The sequence below is a fragment of the Hippopotamus amphibius genome, chromosome 2, assembly GCF_030028045.1.
Source record: "Hippopotamus amphibius kiboko isolate mHipAmp2 chromosome 2, mHipAmp2.hap2, whole genome shotgun sequence".
Classification (NCBI taxonomy): domain Eukaryota; kingdom Metazoa; phylum Chordata; class Mammalia; order Artiodactyla; family Hippopotamidae; genus Hippopotamus; species Hippopotamus amphibius.
In genome coordinates, this window is record NC_080187.1 from 5,951,826 (window position 1) to 5,974,595 (window position 22,770).

The following is a 22,770-nucleotide window of genomic DNA, read 5'->3' on the forward strand; positions in this document are numbered from 1 at the left end:
CTGGTACATAGTGTGAACTCTATAAATATTTGCTGAAGAAAGAAGGACACACTGGCCTTTCCTGGTGGCGCAGGGGTTAAGAATCTACCTGCCAATGCAGGGGACACAGGGTTCAATCCCTGGTCTGGGAAGATCCCACATGCCATGGTGCAACTAAGCCCATGAGCCACAACTACTGAGCCCACTCGATACAACTACTGAAGCCCATGCGCCTAGAGCCTGTGCTCTGCAACAAGAGAAGCCACCACAATGAGAAGCATGCGCACCGAGACAAAGAGCAGCCCCCGCTCATCACAACTAGAGAAAGCCTGTGCGCAGCAACAAAGACCCAACGCAGCCAAAAATAATTAATTTTTTTTAAAAAAGAAAGAAAGAAGAAAAGGACACACTAAGGTAAAGAGAGGTCCTAGTGAATGCTTTCAATCCTGTTTTACCAGCTTTCATAAAAGTGAATTTTCTTAGTCAAGACACCGAAATTTGGAAGGAACATACATACGGTCCACAAAATAATATCATGGTTTCCTTTCTTTTCCCCTCTGTACACATGACTAGTCCTTTGACCCTTAATGATCCTAGCAAAAAGTTGCCATCTGCCCACTCCTTTCAGATTCACCACCACCACACAACATTATTCTTGGCTTCCAGACTCATGCCTGGTCCAACACCGTATGTTATGTCTGCAAGTTTTTCAATCCAGCCTATACGGATGTTAATCAACTCTAGAAAGATCAGCCTGTGAGAGATCAAGAACCATTTGTTCCCCCAGGAAAAGTATACCCAAAGCCCAAAGAAACTGATTTGTCTTCAGTAAAACATGACCTAGGCAATTTCTTTCATTAAAAGGTGCTACAAAGAAGTGACTATTTGGTTGAGCTGCCATCAGTTTGGTTTTTAAACTCTCATCATTTTGGTATTACAAAATAAAACAAGTTTGCTGTAAAAAGTCTGGAATGTCACAAATGCAAAGTAAAAAGTGAAAGTTTTCTGCTATTCCACCTAAATTCCAGTTCCCTAGAGATTAACAACTATGTCAGTCTAAATCCTTCCACACTTTTTTCTCTGCATGCACAAATTAATAGTTAATTTTTGTTTTACAAAAATGGGGCCATACCATGCAGACTGATCCCCAAATTACTTTTTTTCCACTTACCATTACATGGACATCTTTCAGTGTTTGTACTTTACAGTATGCTGGCAAGAAACATCCTTATATGACTTCCTTTTTTTTTTTTTTTTTTGTGCCCACCTTTATGACTTCTTGATACTTTCTACAGCAGCAGTTATGAAACTTTCTTATCTCATGACCTTTTTACACTCTTGAAAATTATACAGTACCCCAAAGTACTTTTGTTTATATAGATTATCTCATCGATATCTACCACAGTATAAACTGAAAATTTTTAATTATTTGTTCATTTGTTCACAAAAAAATAAACATTTTTATTATCACTAGGAAATAACTTGGTTTTCCCCTGTTTATAGATAATTGTAGATATTGTTCTTTGAAGCTATACCAAACTCAGTAAGTGGTAGTTTCTTAAAGGTTAGTTTTGATGTAGAATCTAAAGCTCTATCAATTAATTTTTGTATTGTTACATTAAAATCCAATGGTCCATCTTGCACTTTGAATGAATCTTTTTTACCTGTGCCTGATTTTATAACGTTATGTGTTGATCATTTAGAAAATATCAATTCACTAAATTATGTAGATCTTCCAAATAATACATTCCATTATAAGATATCAAAACAGCATTTGCAAATATTACCACCAATCTCTACATCACAGTAGCAGATACAAGTTTTCCAAAATCCTAATTTTCGCTGTAAAGCAAAAATTTTATCACTGACAACAGACACTACCAGTCACTCTCCCTGAAAGACTCTTTTACACATTTTTTTAATGTGAATAACCATAGTTTGTCAGTAAAAATGCTAGTCCACGAAAAAAGCGGCAAGTTCAGCTTATAACTAATCACTGCCCGAGCGCTCTTCCTAGAGACAACCTGCACACACAATTACTTCCCGCTTCATCCACAGAAGGTTAACAAAATACATACACAAGAGTCAAGATTTAATAAAATTAATAATTTTGCTGCTTCACCAGGAATATTCTTAAGTGAAAACCAAAAAAATTATTGTTTTTTACTATGAACGCATGGCATGAAGAATACAGTGGCTACTATAGTATACTTAGGAACCTGCATTACTTTTGGACCATTAATGCAGAGTGCAAATAACATTTTAGTATTGTGTTAATATGAAAAGTTTTAACCTCTGGACCCCCTGAAGGGTAGGAGGCACATCTAAGGCACTACATCATTCTATACCAGGATGGTTTCCTAGCAGTGAGATTACCACGTCACCAGTACGTACATTGTAAATTCGGGTAAGTTTGGCCAAAGTTTTCCAAAAAGTCCATACCAGTTTTCACTACCTAAGGTTGTATGATCATCACCAGTTAAAAATATAAATAACTCACTTTATAAATCCTGAATTTGGGAAGCCATAATAAATATATTACTATATTTGCCTGTCTAAATCCAATGCTAAAATATAACTAATGTTTCAAGGCAAAGTAAAATCCAAGTACCCAGATTATTCAGATGAGGATTTCCGTAAGAAAATCAAACCTCAACTTTCAAATGTAAGTTCACTGAATAGAGAACTTTATTGTAGTCACCCATTGTTAACAGTATTTGAGATTGAATTTCAAAGTATATGCTACTTGTACACCTCCTACATTTGCTTATAGGGTGAGTGGGCTCAACTGATGTTTTAATATAAATTACACAGTCTGAAAAATGTCAGGCTGCGACAGTGCAAACGGGACCCTAATTAATGGGTACATGGCTGGCCCCTGTTCCAGACATCAGCCTAAGCTGACCCTTAGCTTTAAAACTTCACGCAGAGTTACTGGACGTGACCAGTATATGTACTGTCGGCGCTCAAATGCCAATCATGTTCATAAAAATGTCAAAGACAACCTTTCTTGCCCCAGATGTCATATGAAACAGGGAGAGAGGAGGGGGGGAAAGCTGCACCTATGGGGAAAGGTCTACTCCTTGTGCAAAGGTGAAATAACTGGAAGCTGGGGCTCCTCAAATCACAAAGAATGCCGCCTCCCCCCTCGACTGTTCTCACGTGGCTCCAAAGTGATTTTCAAGTTCTACTTATGACTGAAAAGATCAAGAATATTAGCGTCAACTAGGACCTGTGGTTTTTAACTTTGGGGGGAGCACAAACCCCTTTGAGGATATGATAAAAGATCCCTGTAGATAAAGTAATAAATAATCCATGTATCTCACAGGAAGAAAGAGCCCATGCCTTAGGTAAGAGCAGAATCATGGACTATGGATCCTGAGAAACCACTTACGTCCAACCTCCTCAGGAAGCTGGAATAAGTAAAATGGCTTGTCCAAGGTCACGGTGAGTTAGAAAGGGAATCAGGCAAAAAATAAACAACTCAAAAGAGATTCTGAATAAAGCCATCCAGTGTCACCAAGTAACTTTTTCTTTTACAAAAAAAGTTAAACCAGAAACTAAGGGATAACTACAGGAACAGAAGTTTTAAGTACAACAGAAATGGAAAGAACCGACACAGTGCTGTGGTTCCAAAGTTCCTCACGCATCCCCAAGCCGAAAACAGGACCAGACGCTTGAACAGCACTCACCGTGTTCCACAAAAACATTGCAGTGCGGCCCCCCATGCCTCGATGATTCCTTCTTCCCTGCTCCTTTGATAAAGTGCAGGGCAGGCAGACTTGGCCTTCTTTGGTCCCCAAGAACTTTTCCAGGCTGCTGCCCCATAAAGTAACGATAGGCACCCCTTTCCAGAAGAGGGTTCAAGATCTTTCAGAATGATTAGTGAGTTTAGAAGGAAAACGGTCTCTGTGGGATTTCACATTCACCGCATCTCCACAAGTCGGTAACTGAGGTCAATCACAAGACATCTTCCATAATGAAAGGAAGCGAAGATTTTAGGTTGACATATGCAAAGAGGAGTTCCGATTATATTCCCAGTTTATCAATTCGAAGTAATGTAATTGCAATGCGACCCCAAAGTTTCTTGATTTTAAGTGTCTTTTACTGGCTAAGTTTCCTTCCTTTCAAGGAGAAAAACCTAAACAGAAATATTCACAGGGGATGCTGTACAAGGGTCAGTAAAGCTAAAGTCCTGTCGATTTCCACACATCAAGGAAACGCTGATCGTTTTTGGATGCTCCTCCAGAACTTCTCCTGGGGAAGTCACCCTACCCCTATCTTGGTGTCTTCATCTTCCGACACATTTCCTACTGCGCTAGCTGCCGCTCCTGCTTCCCTACCCTGCTCTCCGGAAAAGGACACGGGTCACCCCGACTTCAGCGAGAGCTGGCCCTCCGCTCGGACGAGAAGGAATGCGTTGCCAGCAACTTTTAAGTCCGCTTTTTAAAAGGCCTGTGAAACCAGTCCAGGCTTTTCCTTTGCATTAAAGTTTTTGGCTGGGCTGAGACTAAGGGGGCCGTAGGTGACATTGGAAGAAGTCAGGGCATTAGAGGCTCACGGGAGCAACCTGGGGGGAAGGGGAGGCCACTTGACAGCAGGGAAGGGGTTTGAATGGGGGGCTCCGAGGCCAAACTTGGGGCCGAGAGTCGGAGCAAGGGGCGGCTCGGGGGTAAGAGGGAGGCAGCCAGGGCGGGGCACGGGCGGCTTACTCCGGGGGCGACGCTCCTCCACGCCTCAGGAAACGGGGTGTCCCGGGTCTGGGGAAAGAGACCACCCCCAGGGTCCCAGAGCCGGGAGGGGGCTGTAAGGGACGAAGAACTGTCGCGACCCCGAAGGCGGGTGGCGGGCGGAGGGGGGAGGAGGCCCGGCCTCCTCAGCTGCCCCGAGCCTGGGGGTCTCTGCCCGAGACACCCCCTCCCCCGGCCCCGGACGTTGGTACGGCCGCCGCCGCCAGCCAGTCACATCCCCCAGGCTCCGTCGCAGGACCCGACCTCCCCCCGCAGGTAGGGGCCGTGGACAACGGAAGGGCTCCTCAGCCGCAGGACCCGGGAACCGGCTCCGGCTCCAGCGCTGCTCAGGGACGGTCACCGACCCCCGCGGCCGCCATGATGGATTACGAGCCGCTCCACAACGAGGCCAGGCCCCGCCCCCGGTCCCGCCCCCGGTGACGTCCGGGGCGCGCCTCGCGGGTACCCGGACCCTCCCGGCTCCGCTTTCGGGGACGCCGCGGCGCCTTTCGGCTCTAGTCTCCCTGCCCTCCGCAGCCCAGCCCCGCACGACCTGTTAAATGTGGTTTTTCCGAGCGCAAGGAGAGTGGCAAGAAAGCTCCCGCCTCCCCTGTACTGCCATTGGTCCCCGAGAATCCGGGTCAGCTCTCTTTCCTGCATCCCATTGGCCGGTAGGGACAGCAGGTCTAGAGCTCCCAGCCAATCACTACCGGCGTAACCCGCAGGGCGTGCCGGGAGTTGTGGTCCTGCGGCGCCCGCCCCCTGTCCGCGCTCGCCCGAGACTTGCCCTCCGCTCCAGGCTCCGGAGCTTCGGTCCCTCCCTCCTGGGAGCCGGTGGACTCTCGCCGGCCTCGCGTAGGGCTGGCCAATGTCTCCCCTGAGCGGGTAATAAGACTGGCGAGGAACCAAAGCAAGGGGAAAACTGCGGATTGGATTTCCCCAGAACCGGAGTTGGAGTACTTCCTTGAGCACTCTTTAGGAGAGAAAATTTAGCTCGCTCCTGGAAATCGAGGTATTTGGTAACTTCACCGCCGCTCTTCACCCCCAACCTCCACCTTTACTCCGAGAAGCATAAGTATTAGAACTAGCGAAAAATAAACCACTGGGAAGTGTCCGACATAGTGCTAACGAATTGTTTCTTTGGAGTATCAGGAAGCTCACTCATTAAAGAAAGAGCGTTTAAGCACCTTTCGGAGGCAAAGCCACGCACAAGCACAGATGTTTGTGTGAGAAGGAACCTTTAAACTTAAACTCATACAGTGATGTATATCAACTTTTTCTCGATAAAACTGGAAAAAACAAAAACAAAAAAATATAAACAATTTCAGAGGTATACGCATATTCACAGGAAAACATGTTAGCCGAGACTGTTGAGTTTAGTAGGCCTAGAGAGATAGCCAATGACCCACGCACCAAACCCACACCTGCCATAACCCATTTTATGCAACTAAAATGTACCCTGGGCCCCTGCTCTTCACTCTCCGTGTCTCCCCAGAGCAGTGCATCTACCTGCCCAGATATACCCATTTCGAAGAGGATCCACTCATCACAAAACCTTACCTATACTATGCTGTTATGCTTTTCCTGAACTGTATTCTCATTTAATCCTCACTCCAGCCCTGTGAGGCATGTAATGTTATCCCCCATATACAGATGAGGAAACGGAGTGAGATGTGACTACTCAAGGCCACTGGCTCAGTTACGTGACTATTTGAGCCCAGACTGACACTACCCCAAAGCCCTTGATTTTTCCATTGTACCATTCAGTGTCAAGTAACTGTTGACCTAATGTTAGTTAATTTTTTAGAAGTTGCTACTGATAGTAGGGGGGAACCAGTCACATTATAGGTGTTGTTTGCTCAGTTGAGTTGTGTATTTTAGAAATATTTTTGCTGGACTGGGAAATGGTGTTGATTTTGTAGATATTGGCTTGAAGAAAAAGTAGTCACTTGGAGGTACTGAATGTAAAGCATAGGAAAATGTGTGCCGATTTACAAGTGGAATTTATATTTAGACGTTAACTGAGTTAGCTTTGCTCTATCACTAACTAAATAGTCTGGCTGACAGACTTGGTCCTGGCCCATAGATCACTCTTCAAACTTCAACACCTTTGTTCCCTTTACTCACCCATTATCTTATCCTGATTATCACCCTCATTTTTCTCCTTGAAGATTTTGCTTTTCATTCCTATTCATGCTTTTGTCATTTCCTACACATCTTCATTCTTCACTCTCTAGTTTAGTTTAAAATTGAGCAATAAATCAGTACCCATACCAACCCACACCTCTTGAACTAATAATTCATTCACAAGCATTGCTGAGCCCCTGTGTGCCGAGCACTGTCCTAGGTGCTGGGATACAATTGAGGCGGGGAGTGGGGGACTCATCCTTATCATCCCAGAGCAGACATGGGAGGGACAGGCAATAAGCAAAATGGGTAATGATCCAAAGTATTGGTCTCAAGGCTGGAAATAAAATTTCTGGACCCCATATCCTTTCACAATCAGTCCAGCGCATTCCCTAAAGGGTTGCTTTATGATCCCTCTCTAGAGCTTAAGCCTACTGCTTCAAGTTGCTAATGAGCTTTAATGAAGTCACTTTAGTTCTCTAAATGGCTTTCATTTATAAATGGGGGTCATATCGAACTTTACAAGGTTATCATGAGGATCAAGTGGGATCTTGTTTCCTACAAAGGTTGAGACCATGCTTCCTGAAAGTCCAGGTGGAGGCCAATGGCACTTGATTTAAAGGTTTATCCCTAATCGCCATTTCTTAGTTTCTACCATTTTCTAGTTTTAGGTGAACCCCAATCTCAGACTATAATATTTTTCCCCAGAGATGCACTGTATAACACTGTAGAATGAGACTCCTAAGGGCTTAAAACTAGAATTCAGAGCCCAGCAAATGCCTGACAGTCAGAAATAAATACTGCCAAATTTGAATAAATCTCTTTACGCTCATATATTCTATTAAAAGTGATCCAGTTCAGTCTAATTTTGTCCTCATGTTTATAAAGCAAAGCAACCCACAAGTTGCTACAGGGATTCAGTACCGTGTAAAAATTAAAAAAAACAAACAAACAAAAACTGGAATTACACTTAACAAGGGCACCCTCTAGTGGGCCAGAGAAAGTGGATAATCACCAAAAGGTGCTTTCAGACCTTTATATATTTCCACTGAGTGGGTAATCACTATTCTGGACATACTGAATGAATAGCACAGGCTGGCAGTTGGGAGACCAAGTGAGAAGGGTAATCTTTCCACAAACCCACCTATGGCCCTGGTCAAAACCAACCCAAACAAGGGATACAGGCACCCATCCTTCCCCACCCCCTTCTCTTAAGGGGCATACAACCTGGAATGTGTTTCAGAAATGACAAGGAAACAACTCTAAAGGTGCATAGCCTCTACAGTACTCAGTTGTCTGCAAACTCCTCAAAACAGGTGATACACTTGAGATAGAAAAAAAAAATTAGATAAAATTTGTCTGAATGTTATAAAGAAAAGATAGAGAGCTGAGCTATATTTCAAAATTGTCAAATGTTCCACGTTACTACTGAAACTGTCCTAGGTTTAAATTTTACTAGGCGACCTGAGTAGGGTAGTTAGCTCCTATCAGAAGAATTCCTATCTCCCAAGCCTTCCTTCAACTGTACCCAGCTCCCAAGTATTATACAGAACAAAAACAGTGATGCCACATTTATAAATATAAAAAAAAATTGTTCACCAAATAGCACTATCATATACTGACTTTAAAAGAATGTTTCCCAAAATCCAAATCAGGGCACCATTTTTAGATACTAAAAAACAATGCACAGAAATTCCAGCCTCTCCCAGTGAGAACTTCAACATCTTGTTTTTACCTTTTAACTCTGAATTATTCCAAAGGTAATGCATTACTGCTTCAATTATAGCAGGAAAACACCTTTTCTTTTCCCATCTCCATTTTTCTTACTCTGTTTTCATGTTTATCAGAGCACCCAAAACATTCATTCTCTTATCAAGAATTCAATTTCTTACAAATCACCCTCGAAGGCAGCACAGACTAAGGCAGCCTGGTAGGGATACACGTGTATCAATCACTAGGATGGACGTGCAATGGAAAGTAAGATTCCAACCAAGTGAAAGGCTGCTTGGTTGCTTTATTCTTCCATTTGACTCTTGGGTTAACTTTACCAACTATATTCTTCAGCACTGTACCCGTGCTCTAAAGGAGGTGGGAATGGAGGCCAAAACGGACAATCTGGGGGTCACGGAGGCCATGTTCTGTATAGGGGCAATTTCATGGGGCACTGTGCCTGGGGAGTTGATGGTGAATACAAGACAAAAGATTCCCCATGTTATTCCAGGATAGGAGTCCACTCGGCTGGAACACTGAGTGCTTTTAAAGGCCTGAAACAACCCCTAGTACCAGAACTCTGTGGGCAACCCAAGGGGCTGGCAGCGCTGTTCACCTTCCCCCGGGCTTTGCCTTAAAAAAGGAGAAAGCAGGTCTTCGGGGTGGAGGCAGCCGACGTAGGTCAAGTGATGTGTTTCCCAGTTCTTCCCGGAGCTGCACACGGGGACCACCAATCAGACTGTTCCCTTTCAAGGGCTGCTCCAGGCAGGTACCCACAGTCCTGTGCTTTAGACGCTTCTCCTTATCCCTCTTGTTCTAACAGCCTCTGGCGTGTTTCCATCACAATTTCCTCCATTATTTCTGGCTTTAAGATGTCTTTGATCTGAAAAAGAAAAGAGGTATTTGTTCAATCAGTAAGCATACCGTCAAGCCCATCCAAATGTAGAAACCAAGCATGGCTAACATGAACCTTCTGTTTTCCTTTCACGTATCAGAGGCTAAGTATTGCAAAATATGATCTGCTAGAACAAGCTTCATAAATCAGCAAGACTGTCTGGGATATACCTGACAAGAACAAAGATATTACTCCAGCATTCACTAGAAAGACATCTAAACCTTGAGATGGACAAGACAAAGTCCAGGGGGTTGCTGTCATCAACTAGCCCCACCTGGCACCTCCAAGCGTCCACAAATTCTAACATTGACATTAGACTTTGAGAATATTACTAGCATCTCAGGGAAAGCTCTACCAGACCCTCAACAAGGCTCCAACCAGATCAGTTCACACCAACGGACACGGTAAAGGTATGTGGGAGACATACGTGCTGTCTGAGGAAACGTGGAGCAGATGATAACGCCTGCTCACAGATCAACAAGGAAAAGGGAAGCCCTGGGTGGAGTACCTGATGTGGAAGGGATGCTTCATAGCAGTACAGGATACTGGTATCATACAGCATCATCCTCTGAGTTGCCAGCGAGACAATGCAGTTCCGAAGCCGGGAGATCACCTCTCGATCAGCAAGGGAGACAGGCTACCATGGGATGCCAGGGGGAAGGGGAGGGAGACAGAATCCGGACCAAAATCCAGTGAATAGTTACAGCAAATCCCAGGAATCATTTATAACTGAGGCAGGATCACTCTGGGACTCCAAACAAATCAAAGAACTAACGGCAGGGGAGATTAAGAAGGACGGCTTCTTCGGCTATTACCCTGCAACTTTGCCATCTCTTTCAACAAAGATCAAATCAGGTACTGATTTCATTTCTTCTGAACAAGAGAGGGCAATGCAATGTTTTGAACACACCTCAATGGAAATTCAAACCAACTCAAACTACAGCAATGCAGCAGATATACTGAGAGCACCCCTACCCAGCACATAAGCACAGCAACCACTAGGCACCGCTCCACCCCGACAGCAGCAATGGCATTTACTCACCTCCAGGTTTGCAGTGAAGCCCCCTGCGTCCTCTTCTTTGTGCTCCGGTGTTGGGTAGATCCAGATGAAGCCGTTGTTGCCCAGGATCACTGAGGCACCACATGGCAAGTCATGGAAGTGAGTCTTCTGCCGTTTCACCAAGGAGGGCGAGACCTGAACCAAAACGCCCTGGCCTAGCTAAAAAAATATGTCATAAATTAAGTCACTGTAGGATCATCAGTGAGGTGACTGAAAAGCATAGTACAGAATGTGTCCTAGTTAGGCTGGAATCAGGGTCCTTCCTATCGATAAGCGCCCCTACATGCACATACACAGTAAATACAAAGGACACTTCCGGATGCAGTAAGTTGTTTACCTATCCAAACAGAAGGTGACTTTCAATCTCCTCTCTACCATTTATTTTCCTTTGCAATCATCACATTCTAACCCAGGGCTGGTATGACGGCTGTCTGAGAGGCTGGAACCAGCAAGGATGTGGGCTCGAGCCTCTTGTGGGCCAAGGAGCACTGTTCTTTTCCACCCTGACCCCAACCACCTGTTTTGCCGACAAGATACACCACTGGACAAAGGGATTGGCCGAGGGCTGGGTGCCAGTCCATCCTTGGTCCTGGTAGGTCAGCTCAAGGCCCATATCCCACAGAGGGGGCATCTACTACAGGACCCAGGCCCACACAGGCCAGCACACGTGGTGCAGTTATTTCCTCTCCTGCTTCAAGGACGTGAGAGTGGTTGGCTGTAGCCACTCCACTGATGAGAGAGGTTTTTGTTCCACTCAGAAAATGAAAACGTTCACTGAGATAAAGCCGAGAGACTAATAACTCATAATCTGTTCTGGAAAGCATGCTGTCATTAAAAAAATAAAGCGCCTCCATACTGTCACCTTATACAACAAAAGCAGTGAAACTTCATTTAGAGGCTCAAGTGACAAACCCATCTTTTCTAACAAAATATCCACTTTATTGACTGGACCTTTGTCTAAGGGCCAAGGCCATCCTGCTCAGCAGTCCATGACCTCTCTCTGCTCTCAGCACAAATGCAATGCAAAGCTGCCGCGCCCCCTGGGAGAAAGCAGAGATAGCAGGGCCCAGGGTCCAGGGTCACAGGGGCTCTTCCGCCACAACAATCTCTTCTGTAGAAAAAGGGCAAGAGCTGTTGTCCTTTATGATGCTACTGGCCCCTGACTGTGTGAATCAGCGTGTGGGAGGCCAGCCTGTTCAGGCTTAACTGCTGGGGGGCTTTAGGTCAGAGTTCCAGGGAGCGCTGGGAACTGGGAAATGGATTTGAAGTCTCAGTCAGCAAATAAGAACAGCCAGAGCCCAACTTACTTTCCCATACTTGAGACTCCTCGTGTGCAGAGAGACGGCTCCATCAGAGAACACTGCCTGGACCTCAGCCTGGCTGGGTGATGAAGGAACAAACACTTTCACGTCACCTACATCCATGGCTTCCCCCTCCATCCTTTCCTCTCATGTCCAACCGTCCTGCCCAAAGTTGTAGACGGACCCGGAGGTCACACTATTGTGACCTAACCTCTCCCCCTTAGCTGTCATAATATCCCGACATGAACACCACCTTTTCTATTCCCTCGGATAAAAGTTAACATCACTAAGAATATCTGAGCTAGCTTAAAGCATGGGCCACCGTAAGTTACAAGACCCAAAGACGTAAGTTACAACACCCTGCTGCTGAGCAGCAACAGGTCTGAACAAGAGCTGGAGGGTCAGCCTGGGTTAAGGAGGCAGAGAAAGACTGCAGCAGAGCCCTTCACACCTGATCAGGGACTCAGATCCCTGCCAAGATTACCGTTTTCTTCTGTGGGAGACCTACAATTTAAGCCCCAATTCCCAGCTCCATAGCAAACACAAAGATGTTGGAACACAAGGCGCAGGATACACTGATAAGGTCCCCTTCCTGCAAGAAGCCTCTCATCGCCAGCTCATCTTCTGCCGATCTTCTCCTCTGAAATACACAGAGAGGCCCGCGTTAATGAATCAGATCCTAAAGGAAGATCTCTCTCCATCTCCTCTTTCTCTTGCACTTCCTCCTGAGGTCTCTGAAGGCAGCTCCAATGTTCATACACCAGAGTAGGTAACCTGTACCACTCAAGGAAGACAAAGCGACAACCACTACTTTCTGTCTTACAGAACTTCCCACAGCTCCTTTTCTCCTTCCTCTGAACAATATTCAAATTCCTTACATGATATTCAAAACCCTGCCAATCTTGTCCAGCCCCCTTTTCCGCACCATGGTGGCCCTCCAGGCTGCAGCAGGACCAGACTCCCCTCAGCTTGACTGTATCTTTGCACACGCATTTCCCTTCATCTCAGATTCCCTAAACTCATCGCTAAAATTCTATCCATCCTTCAAGGGTCCACTCCAACAGTCATCTTTCCTATACGCTTCTCTTGGGGAACTTAATCACTCCTTTTGTACAATCACACGCTTGTTTATTCTTGGACTGCCGGGCATTGAGACCAGTGATCTCACATCCCCCGCTACTCTAAGCTCTTTCAGGAACTCAATTGTGCCTCCTGGATCTTGGCATTCTCTAGAGAACCTAGCACAGTGAGCCTCTCTTTAAATAGATGTTGGCCTGAAGATAAAGCTGAACCACGGCATTTTACAAAAGGAGGCAGCTTAGGTACTGTGGTTGTCTGGAATGATCAAATGCCATTCAATTCATGAAAAGCTAATCTAAACACGACTTTTCAAGAAACACCTTCACTGACCAAAGCTGAAACACCCAGAAAAGGAAACTTACTAGCACCAAGCATCTGAGAACGTCTCTCAATTCTCTTTTGGGATCGCTCCCCCTGGACATTCCAGACCCTACCATACACCAACTGCTACCTAAGTTGGGAGGCCTGGGCCAAGAGAAAATCCTATATGTACATCCAGCAACCTTCACAGTGGATAAACAGGAGTAAAAGTGGCAGCCTCAGTGTAAAGCAAAGTTCTCTGGTGGAGCAAAGGACCCCAGAGCTCTCGACAGCAAATTATACAGTCCCAGCTTGAGACCCTTACCAGCTCTCCTCCCGGAAGGTTCATGGATGAGAGAAGCAAGACTGAATCCAGCCTGGAGTTGGTCTCCACCTTCCACCTCTTCTGTTGAACCTACAAATAAAGAAACCCCACACCTGGACACCTACACACTGGTCATCACACTGTAAATGACCAACAACCCTAAATGTAACAAACCAATTATTTACATCAAAGGTCACATAAGAGCCAAACACAACAAATGCCTAGTTCGCGTAACTGCATGTACAACGACCATCCCATTCATTAGATCACCAGCTTGCTTTTACTTTATAAAAACCAATCTGATAGAGTTTACCTCTGTGATTCTCCCCACTACAATGTCTCCCACTTCACCATTATATCTGAAAGATAAAACAGAAGGTCCTCCGTCATTACAAGACCAAGCACCATTTGAGATTTCAGTTAAACAGGGATGAAGGCCTTGATGAGGCACCACATTTAGTAAATTCACCTAACTATACTGTTTGGACTTATTTTTGAACAACTGATAACTTCAGATGTTCCTATACATACAAAGTCTCCATTAACTATTCTTAAGCCATTTATTGCAAATAGTTCATTAAGTCTGAAACCCCTACTTTGTTAACTACATGAACACGGTAAGCATGGAATCCTTCCTGATGGGCTCTGCACACAGACGGGTTCTGCACCAGCCAGAGGAGGAGAAAGGACACCACCCAACCAGTCTGCTCGCTGTCTCCCCACCCCGCCACTCGCTGCTCGCCTCAGGCCCCTGTGCTGGTTCCTCATCCCAGTTCTAATGATGACGTGTTCCATGCTGAAGGCTCAGTCCTTGGACCTCTTCTCTTTTCAGCTCACACTCACTTGGTGAGCTCATCCAGCCTAATGGCTTTCAACACCACTCGTGAGTATACCATTCCCCTGAATTCCAGACTCTAGCCAACTGCTGGCTACCCAGCACCTCCGTTTACCTGACTAATAGGAATTTGCAAAAGTAACAAACCTACAACAAAGCTTTCCAGCAGCCCCCTACACTCCCCCATAGCAAACTGATCCTCTCCCAGTCGACATCAGCTCAGGAAACGGCAACTCCGCTTCTTCCATTGCTCAAGCCACAGTCCTTGGAGTCCATGGAGGAACCCTTGTTATCTCTCAATCTCAATCTCTCTCTCTCTCTCTCATGCTCCAGAACAAGTCCAGCAGGAGATCCTACTACTTCTTCCTTTATAATATAGGCAGAAAATAAAAGGCATCCAAATTGGAAAGGAAGAAATAAAACTCTCTCTTCTCACAGACATGGTCCTATATATAGAAAATCCCAAAGAATATAAAACCCAACACCTTTTCATGATAAAAGCACTCAGAGCACAAAATGTATGCAAAACGGTACATTAATTTGTCTCCCGAACCCTGCCCCTGTCCACCCCACAGCAGCCAGTGATTTTATTAAAACAGAAATCAGGTCATGTCCCTCCTCTCCTCCAGTGGCTTCCTAGATTACACAAAGTGGAAGTCGAGAATGTTTATTGTGGTATAAGGCAGGCAGACTGCCCACCTCAGCTCTGACTGCATCTGCTCCTACTCTCCCCCAACCCCAGCCTGCTCACTGGATTCCAACCCCACTGGCTTACATTCTGGGGCTAACCTTTATTGAGCCGGTCTAGGTAGCAGGCTCTGCGTAAGTACTTTACATGCACTGTTTCAATGTATTCCTATGAAAATCCTACAAGGTAGGTCATGCTAGGTCTCATTTTGCAGAGGAGGGAACCAAAGCTGGGAGAGGTCAGGTAACACAGGGAAACCTTTGAAGTCCGCACTCACCTGCAGTCATCTATACCCTTCCTATGGCCATGTTCCCAAAATCCCAGACCTACAGAATGATAGGGCAGGCCGGGATGGGGGTGGAGGGGGATTGTCGTGGCAGAAAAGATCTGGCTGTGCAACTCGGATGCCACAAGAGAATACACACCCTTTGCTCTCACCTGGTTTTCAAAGCCTTCACACAGATCAGCTTGTTTACTCTCTCCACAGAGCCAGCCACGGATGCAATGAGCTTCTCTTCCCCCATATAGGTCCCATGGCCCCTGTTGCAGCAGGAAGATACAAAGGATCCCAGGGTCACGCTTGAGGTGACCTCTCAAATCAAGAACAATGTGTTGGGCTTCCTAGGTGGCGCAGTGGTTAAGAATCCGCCTGCCAATGCAGAGGTCACGGGTTCGATCCCAGCTCCAGGAAGATACCACATGCTGCGGAGCAACTAAGCCCGTGTGCCAAAAAAAAAAAAAAAAAAAAGAACAATGTGTTCCTCAGACCTAACAGACAACAGACTCCTCCTGCCTTACAGGCAGGCTTTTGTGCTGCTTGCCATCTCTGCCTAAAATACTCCTTCTTTAGAGAGCTACATGGACATCTCCCCCATTTTACTCAAGTCTACTCAAATGCCACTTTCCCCACCAGGCCTTCCATGACTATCCCATTTATAATAGTCACCCACCCCACTGCTACCGCCCCCACCATATTCCCAACTATGCTCCACTTACCCTGCTTGATTTTTTTATTTATTCTACTGCATTTATCACCAAACATCCTGAATAACTTGTTTGTTGTGCTTATTGTTTATTATCTGTCTCTCTCAGAACATAAACTCCATGAGGACAGAGATTTCCACTTTGTTCAATGCTGTACCCCAACCACACAAAATATTACATACTGAATGCATGAATAAAGGACTGAATCTTAAGATTTCCTGGGATCCAATAACCCCAAACGAACAGGTTAAAGGGCAATGGTATAAATGCTATACCTCTCCTACTTGTACACGTGTACCCTGCAAAAAAAAAACAAAAGCTGAGATAACCACTAGTGTTTCTCTATGACGATGATAGAATAGTGAGTTTTGCTTCTTTTCGTAATCATTACCTCATTTAATCCTCACTATCCTATTGAACAGTTAATATTATCACTATTTTACAGATGATGAAACTGACCTCGGAGAGAGAACATAGCTAATAATATTGTGATGGCAGCAGGACTGGAACCCCAGCTGTCCAACTCAAGAGCCTGCCCTCTTAACTACAACGTATGGTACTGCTCTCAGATTCAAAGTTGTACTGATATATTTGGGTACATATAATATATTTGTATGCCCTAAGCCCAAACAATGACTCGTTCCAAAACCGTGCCCCTGGCTAGCAGAAGAGGCTGGGCGGGAGAAGGGGGCCAAGTTAAAACCGCCCACCGTCCCTCCACCAAGGCTTCAATGAGGAAGGCTCAGAATCTGGGCCTCAGACAAGAGGACCCAAGAGTCACGACCACCAGAGGTCAAGAGAGGAAGGTTTCGGGGGCCTGGGGCAAATGCAGACGGGGACACCACAAGATGCAGGGAGTAAGAAGTCCGAAGCCTCGAAAACGAGGCGGCTGAGATGCTCAGCAGATGTGCCCCGGGTACCGCGGGGCCTTAGATGCAACAGAACACAGGCCCAGGTTTCACGCGGAGAGCAATGAGCCGCCCCCTGTGGCCCAGAGACCCCCACGTCCCCACGTACCGCATGAAGCCTGTGTCCGTGGTGATCGTGTCCCCCGGCACTACCAGGTGTTTTTTCGTCTCGCGGCCCAGGCTCTCGCTAAGAGGCTTGCGAGCGACGGGAAGCCTCATCTCCATCGCCATCTTGGCGCCAATCAGTTGCGCAGGCGCAGCCCGACACAGTCACGACATCCATCTCCGGAACTCCCGGCCTTCGCGCGTAGGGGCGGGGCGGGGCCTCAGAGCAGCCGCCAATGGGAACTCACGGTCTGGCCGCCATGTTGACTATTGGCAACCATTAGGTTAACAGGAAGGGAAGGAAGGAGTCGAGTTGCCATTTTTATTATTGGCAAGACCGCCCATGTCGAATAAAATACCGGCTTTTGACTTTTCATCAAAACTCTCTTGTATTCATCATCCCAGTTACTGTTTCCCAGGGTTAGAGATAATTGGGAAATGGGCCTCAGAGTTTCCTTCCAACTCTAAGCTGCTAAAATCTAATTTTTTTGGTTAGAGATTGCCCAGGAGGATCAGGTGGGATCTACAGAAGACACTACTTGGGACAGGGAGAAAAGCGCCTTTCCTACTGTTACTAGTGGCCCCTGTATTCTACATTACTGCCGCCTCATGAGTGCTGGTTCAGCACCAGCCATCACCTACACCCCCAAATAATGCTCCAGGTGCTATTTCTCCATTCTTTCTTAAGTGAGCTGACTTCCCTAGTATTTCTTTTGAAGAAAAAACAAGAAACCACTAAGAAGACAGTCAAACCTTGCCAGGCGGGTGTATTTGACAGGGAGGACAAATGAACACATAATACGAAGATCTTTGTTTATATTTACTCATGCAGTGAACGGAGCCAGGTGCTGTTCTAAGGGCTCAGTGATGAATGGATAGATATGTGGCTTTATCACATCTCCCTCGTCGCTCTCCCTGCTTCCCACTACCCTCTCCCTCGCCCATGCCCTGCATGGTTTATAGCATCCACAACAAACTGAGTTTCAAGCCCAGGGAATTTGAAATGATAATTCTTCATGCACAGGGACTCTAAAGAGGACTCAGTGACGTAACTTGCATCAGCACCACACACTGAGCCCTGTAAATCAGGTGCGCTGCCTCCTGAAGATCCATCAGACCAATAGGTTGATAAATGTCCAAAAGGACAGCATTTCTTTCACCTAAGCACGGCTCACAACTATTCTTGTCAAGAAGGCTGATCCTGTGAGGCAGTCCATGATATAAACTCTAGTGTCCCACAGGTCATCGATACGTGGACAGGCCGGACACTTGCCCTCCTCCTTGCCTGGAGGAAGGGGCTAGAGTCAAGAAAGTGTGAGGAGGGTTCATCTGTTGAGTCTGGCCTCAGCCAGAAGAGGGCAGTGGTGTCCTTTGAACCAGCATAGCTCAGTCAGATAGGCAGCTAGGCCTGGGAGTGGCCCTAGACCAAGGCTGGGGTAGTCTTGACATCATCCAATTTCAAGGAGGAATGGACATGACCTTCACCCCTCCCATTATTGCAGCACTTACGTTTAGGGAGCTTATCACAACTTTGGGATTATGGATCTGTTTTAGGGTAGTGGCAGATTCAGTGTCTGGTGAGAGCTCACTTCCTGGTAGAGAGACCTGTCTCCTCCCTGTGTCCCCACATGGTGGGAAGGGCTAGGGAGCTCTCTGGGGTCTCTTTTATAAGGCACCAATCCCATTCATGAAGGCTCCATCCTCATGACCTAATCACCTCCCAAAAGTCCCACCTCCTACTACCATCACCTTGGGGTTAGGATTTCAATATATGAATTTGGGGGTGGGGGTGGGGAGGACATAAATATTCAGCCCATTGCAGATACCTTTTTAAAGAGGAGGAGGTCAACTAATCTATGACAAAGGAGGCAAGGATATACAATAGAAAAAATACAGCCTCTTCAATAAATGCCACTGGGAAACCTGGACAGCTACACGTAAAAGAATGAAATTAGAACACTCCTAACACCATACACAAAAATAAACTCAAAATGGATTAAAGACCTAAATGTAAGGCCAGACACTGTAAAACTCTTAGAAGAAAACATAGGAAGAACACTCTGACATAAATCGCAGCAAGATCTTTTTGACCCACCTCCTAGAGTAATGGAAATAAAAATAAAAATAAATAAGTGGGACCTAATGAAACTTAAAAGCTTTTGCACAGCAAAGGAAACTATAAGTAAGACGAAAAGACAATCCTCAGAATGGGAGAAAATATTTGCAAAAGAATCAACAGACAAAGGATTAGTCCCCCAAATATATAAACAGTTCATAACGGCTCAATATCAAAAGAAAACAACCCAATCAAAAAATGGGCAGAAGACTTAAATAGGCATTTCTCCCAAGAAGACATATAGCTGACCAAGAGGCACATGCAAAGCTGTTCAACATCACTAATTACTAGAGAAATGCAAATCAAAACTACAATGAGTTATCACCTCAGACCGGTTAGAAGGGGCATCATCAGAAAATATACAAACAATAAATGCTGGAGAGGGTGTGAAGAAAAGGGAACCCTCTTGCACTGTTCGTGGGAATGTAAATTGATACAGCCACTATGAGGAGTGTATGGAGGTTCCTTAAAAGACTAAAAATAGAATTACCAAATGACCCAGCAGTCCCACTACTGGGCATATACCCAGAGAAAACCATAATTCAAAAAGACACATGCACCCCAATGTTCATTGCAGCACTGTTTACAATAGCCGGGTCATAGAAGCAACCTAAATGTCCATTAACAGACAAATGGATAAAGAAGATGTGGTACATATATACAATGTAACATTACTCAGCCATAAAAAGGAACGAAATTGGAACATTTGTAGAGACATGGATGGACCTAGAGACTGTCATACAGAGTGAAGTAAGTCAGAAAGAGAAAAACAAATATCATATATTAATGCATATATGCAGAATCTAGAAAAATGGTACAGATCAACCAGTTTGCAAGGCAGAAACAGAGACACAGATGTAGAAAACAAACATATGGACACCAAGGGGGAGAAGCAGGGAGGTTTGGGGGGAATGAATTGGGAGATTGGGATTGCCATATATACATTACTAATAAGAAAAAAATCAAATTGTACACTTTAAATATATGCAGTTTATTGTACGTCAGTTATATCTCAATAAAAGAAAAAAATAATAAAATAAAGAGGAGGAAACCAAGGCCCAAAAAGTACTAGAATTCAGACAGCAGTTGGTGCCAGGGCCATGTTCCTTCTGACTGCACCTGCTTTACCCCAGAGCCTGCCCGTCCTAAGGGTCTGGTCTTTCCTGAATGCTTTACAAACATTGCATTATGAATTCCTCACACTCAGCCCATCTCAGAGGTAGGCATTGCTATCCTTGATGGACGTTTGGGGCCACTGAGCACACATCCTTGAGGGGCTTGTTAGAAATACAGATTCCTCAGCCCAGATTTAGGCACTGGGGCTCTGCAAAGTGGCGTCCAGAAGTCTGTGAGGGTGTGTCTTAACGCCCCGTGTGATTTTAATTGCCAGTCAGGTCTAACATTCACCACTTCCTCCCACATCCTCTACCTCCCCATCCGTGCATCTCCAGGGTCATCACCCCAAGCACATCAGTGTCATCACTCACCTGGGGCGTCACCACCTAACTCAGCTCCCTAATTCTACATATGCCCCTCCTACCACCCAATTTCCATACAGCAGCCAGAGGGAGCCGAGCTTATCTACAAAAGAGACAGACTCACAGACATAGAGAACAGACTTGTGGTTGCCAAAGGGGAGGGGGAATAGGGGAAGGATGGACTGGGAGTTGGGGGTTAGAAAATGCAAACTATTATAGATAGACTGGATAAACAACAAGGTCCTACTGTATAAACCGGGAACTATATTCAACATCCTGTGATAAACCATAGCGGAAAAGAATATTTTTTTTAATGTATTAAAAAAATAATAAAAATAAAAGTATTTTGTGGTAATGTAACTAAAATAATAAAAAAGAATATGTATGTATTATTGAATCACTTTGCTGTACAGCAGAATTAACGCAACATTGTAAATCAACTACACTTCAATAAAAATTTTAATAATTTTTATTATTAAATAAATAATAAAATAAATAAGACAGGGACTTCTGTGGTGGCACAGTGGTTAAGAATCTGCCTGCCAATGCAGAAGACACAGGTTCAAGCTCTGGTCTGGAAGATCTCACATGCTTCAGAGCAACTAAGCCCATGTGCCACAACTACTGAGCCTGCGTTCTAGAGCCCATGAGCCACAACTACTGAGCCTGTGTGCCACAACCACTGAAGCTCGTGTGCCTAAAGCCCGTGATCTGCAACAAGAGAAGCCACCGCAGTGAGAATCCCACACACTGCAACAAAGAGTAGGTCTTATTGCTGCAACTAGAGAAAGTCTGCATGCAGCAGCAAAGACCCAATGCAGCCAAAAAATAAATAAATGAATAAATAAAAAACTAAAAATTTTAAAATAAATAAATAAATAAGACAGACAACACAAAACAAAAACAAAAACCAAGGTCCTACTGTGTAGCACAAGGAACTATATTCAATATCCTGTAATAAACCATAATGGAAAAAAATAAAAATAAAGTCTTTTAGGATATTCAAAAATAAATTAATTAACTAATTAAAACAGATCACGAGGACACGGGTAGTGGGGGAAGGAGAAGCTGGGACAAAGTGAAAGAGTAGCATTGACATTTATACACTACCAAATGTAAAACAGCTAGTGGGAAGCAACACAGGGAGATCAACTCGAGAAGTGGTGATGACCTAGAGGGGTGGGATAGGGAGGGTGGGAGGGAGGCTTAAGAGGGAGGGGATGTGGGGATATATGTATAAAGACAACTGTTTCACTTGGTTGTACAGCGGAAACTGGCACAACAGTGTAAAGCTATTATACTCCAATAAAGATCGAAAGAAAAAAAAAAACAGATCAGATTAAGCCACTTGCTTGCATAGAACACTTCTGGCAGCTTCCTGGTACATAAAAATAAAATCCAAACTCGTGTTTGCCTGGCTCTGCCCACCTCTGACCTAATCTGCTCCCTTACTCACTACGTGTGCTGCGGCCAGAGGCGCTGCCCCAGGATCTGCCTGCTTTTGGTGCTCTCTGCTTGGAATGCTCTTCTCCCGGGTCTTTGTGTAGCTGGCTGCTCCTCCTCACTTAGATCTCAGCTCAGATGTCACCTCCTCAGAGAAGCCTTCCTTGACCACCTTATCTGGAATAATCTTCAGTCCCTTTTTTATCACTTGGTCCTATTTTCTTTCTTGTCACTGAATTTTCTTTTTTTTGGTTGGTTTGTTTGTTTATTGCCGTCTTCCTCTGCCAGAACCAGAATGCTCTGAGAACAGGGCCTTTGTCTCTGTTGTGCATCTGGTACCTAGAGGGCAACCATAAAATATTTTTCAAAGAAATGAGTTATATTTACAAACTATTTATTCACCATGTATCTTCCCCACGGGGTATAAGCCCTGCAAATGCCCAGACTTTGTCTGTTTTGTTCACTGCCCAGGCCCTAGCACTGTCTGGGTGCAGAGTAGGCCCTTTCATTAACTATGTCTTCTGCTGTCTGTAGTCTGATGTTTGGACATTTTGGGGGCCCCACAGAGCAGAAGAACTGCCCCCTCCAGGGTTAGCCACTTCCTAGAAATGGTAAACAACTGGCCCAGGAGTGTGCCTTTTGAATGCAAACCAATCAATCCAGTCTGCCCAAATCACTCCAGGGCCCTGTACCAGAAAACTAGGGA

General features: G+C 45.1%; 3 protein-coding genes across 3 annotated transcripts in view; all 3 read right to left on the bottom strand.

Moving 5' to 3' along the window:
- ABL1 (ABL proto-oncogene 1, non-receptor tyrosine kinase) overlaps positions 1 to 3,807 on the bottom strand; it is a 124,896-nt gene extending 121,089 nt beyond the window's left edge. Inside the window, exon 1 of the mRNA XM_057720952.1 lies at positions 3,672 to 3,807. Coding sequence (XP_057576935.1) covers positions 3,672 to 3,807 — 136 coding nt within the window. The remainder of the gene's footprint in view (positions 1 to 3,671) is intronic.
- A 605-nt stretch (positions 3,808 to 4,412) lies between these two features.
- Positions 4,413 to 4,511, bottom strand: LOC130844783 (uncharacterized). The gene has a single exon (XM_057720954.1). The coding sequence runs from the start codon at positions 4,509 to 4,511 to the stop codon at positions 4,413 to 4,415; it is 99 nt and encodes a 32-aa protein (XP_057576937.1).
- Positions 4,512 to 8,835: 4,324 nt separating this feature from the next.
- Positions 8,836 to 17,168, bottom strand: EXOSC2 (exosome component 2). Its single transcript, XM_057724310.1, has 9 exons — positions 17,032 to 17,168; positions 15,469 to 15,570; positions 13,821 to 13,866; positions 13,508 to 13,597; positions 12,377 to 12,442; positions 11,809 to 11,877; positions 10,484 to 10,660; positions 9,950 to 10,078; positions 8,836 to 9,429 (listed from the first exon to the last, which is right to left on the bottom strand). The coding sequence occupies exons 1-9, from the start codon at positions 17,151 to 17,153 to the stop codon at positions 9,349 to 9,351; spliced, it is 882 nt and encodes a 293-aa protein (XP_057580293.1). The 5' UTR covers positions 17,154 to 17,168; the 3' UTR covers positions 8,836 to 9,348.
- Positions 17,169 to 22,770: the final 5,602 nt, after the last annotated feature.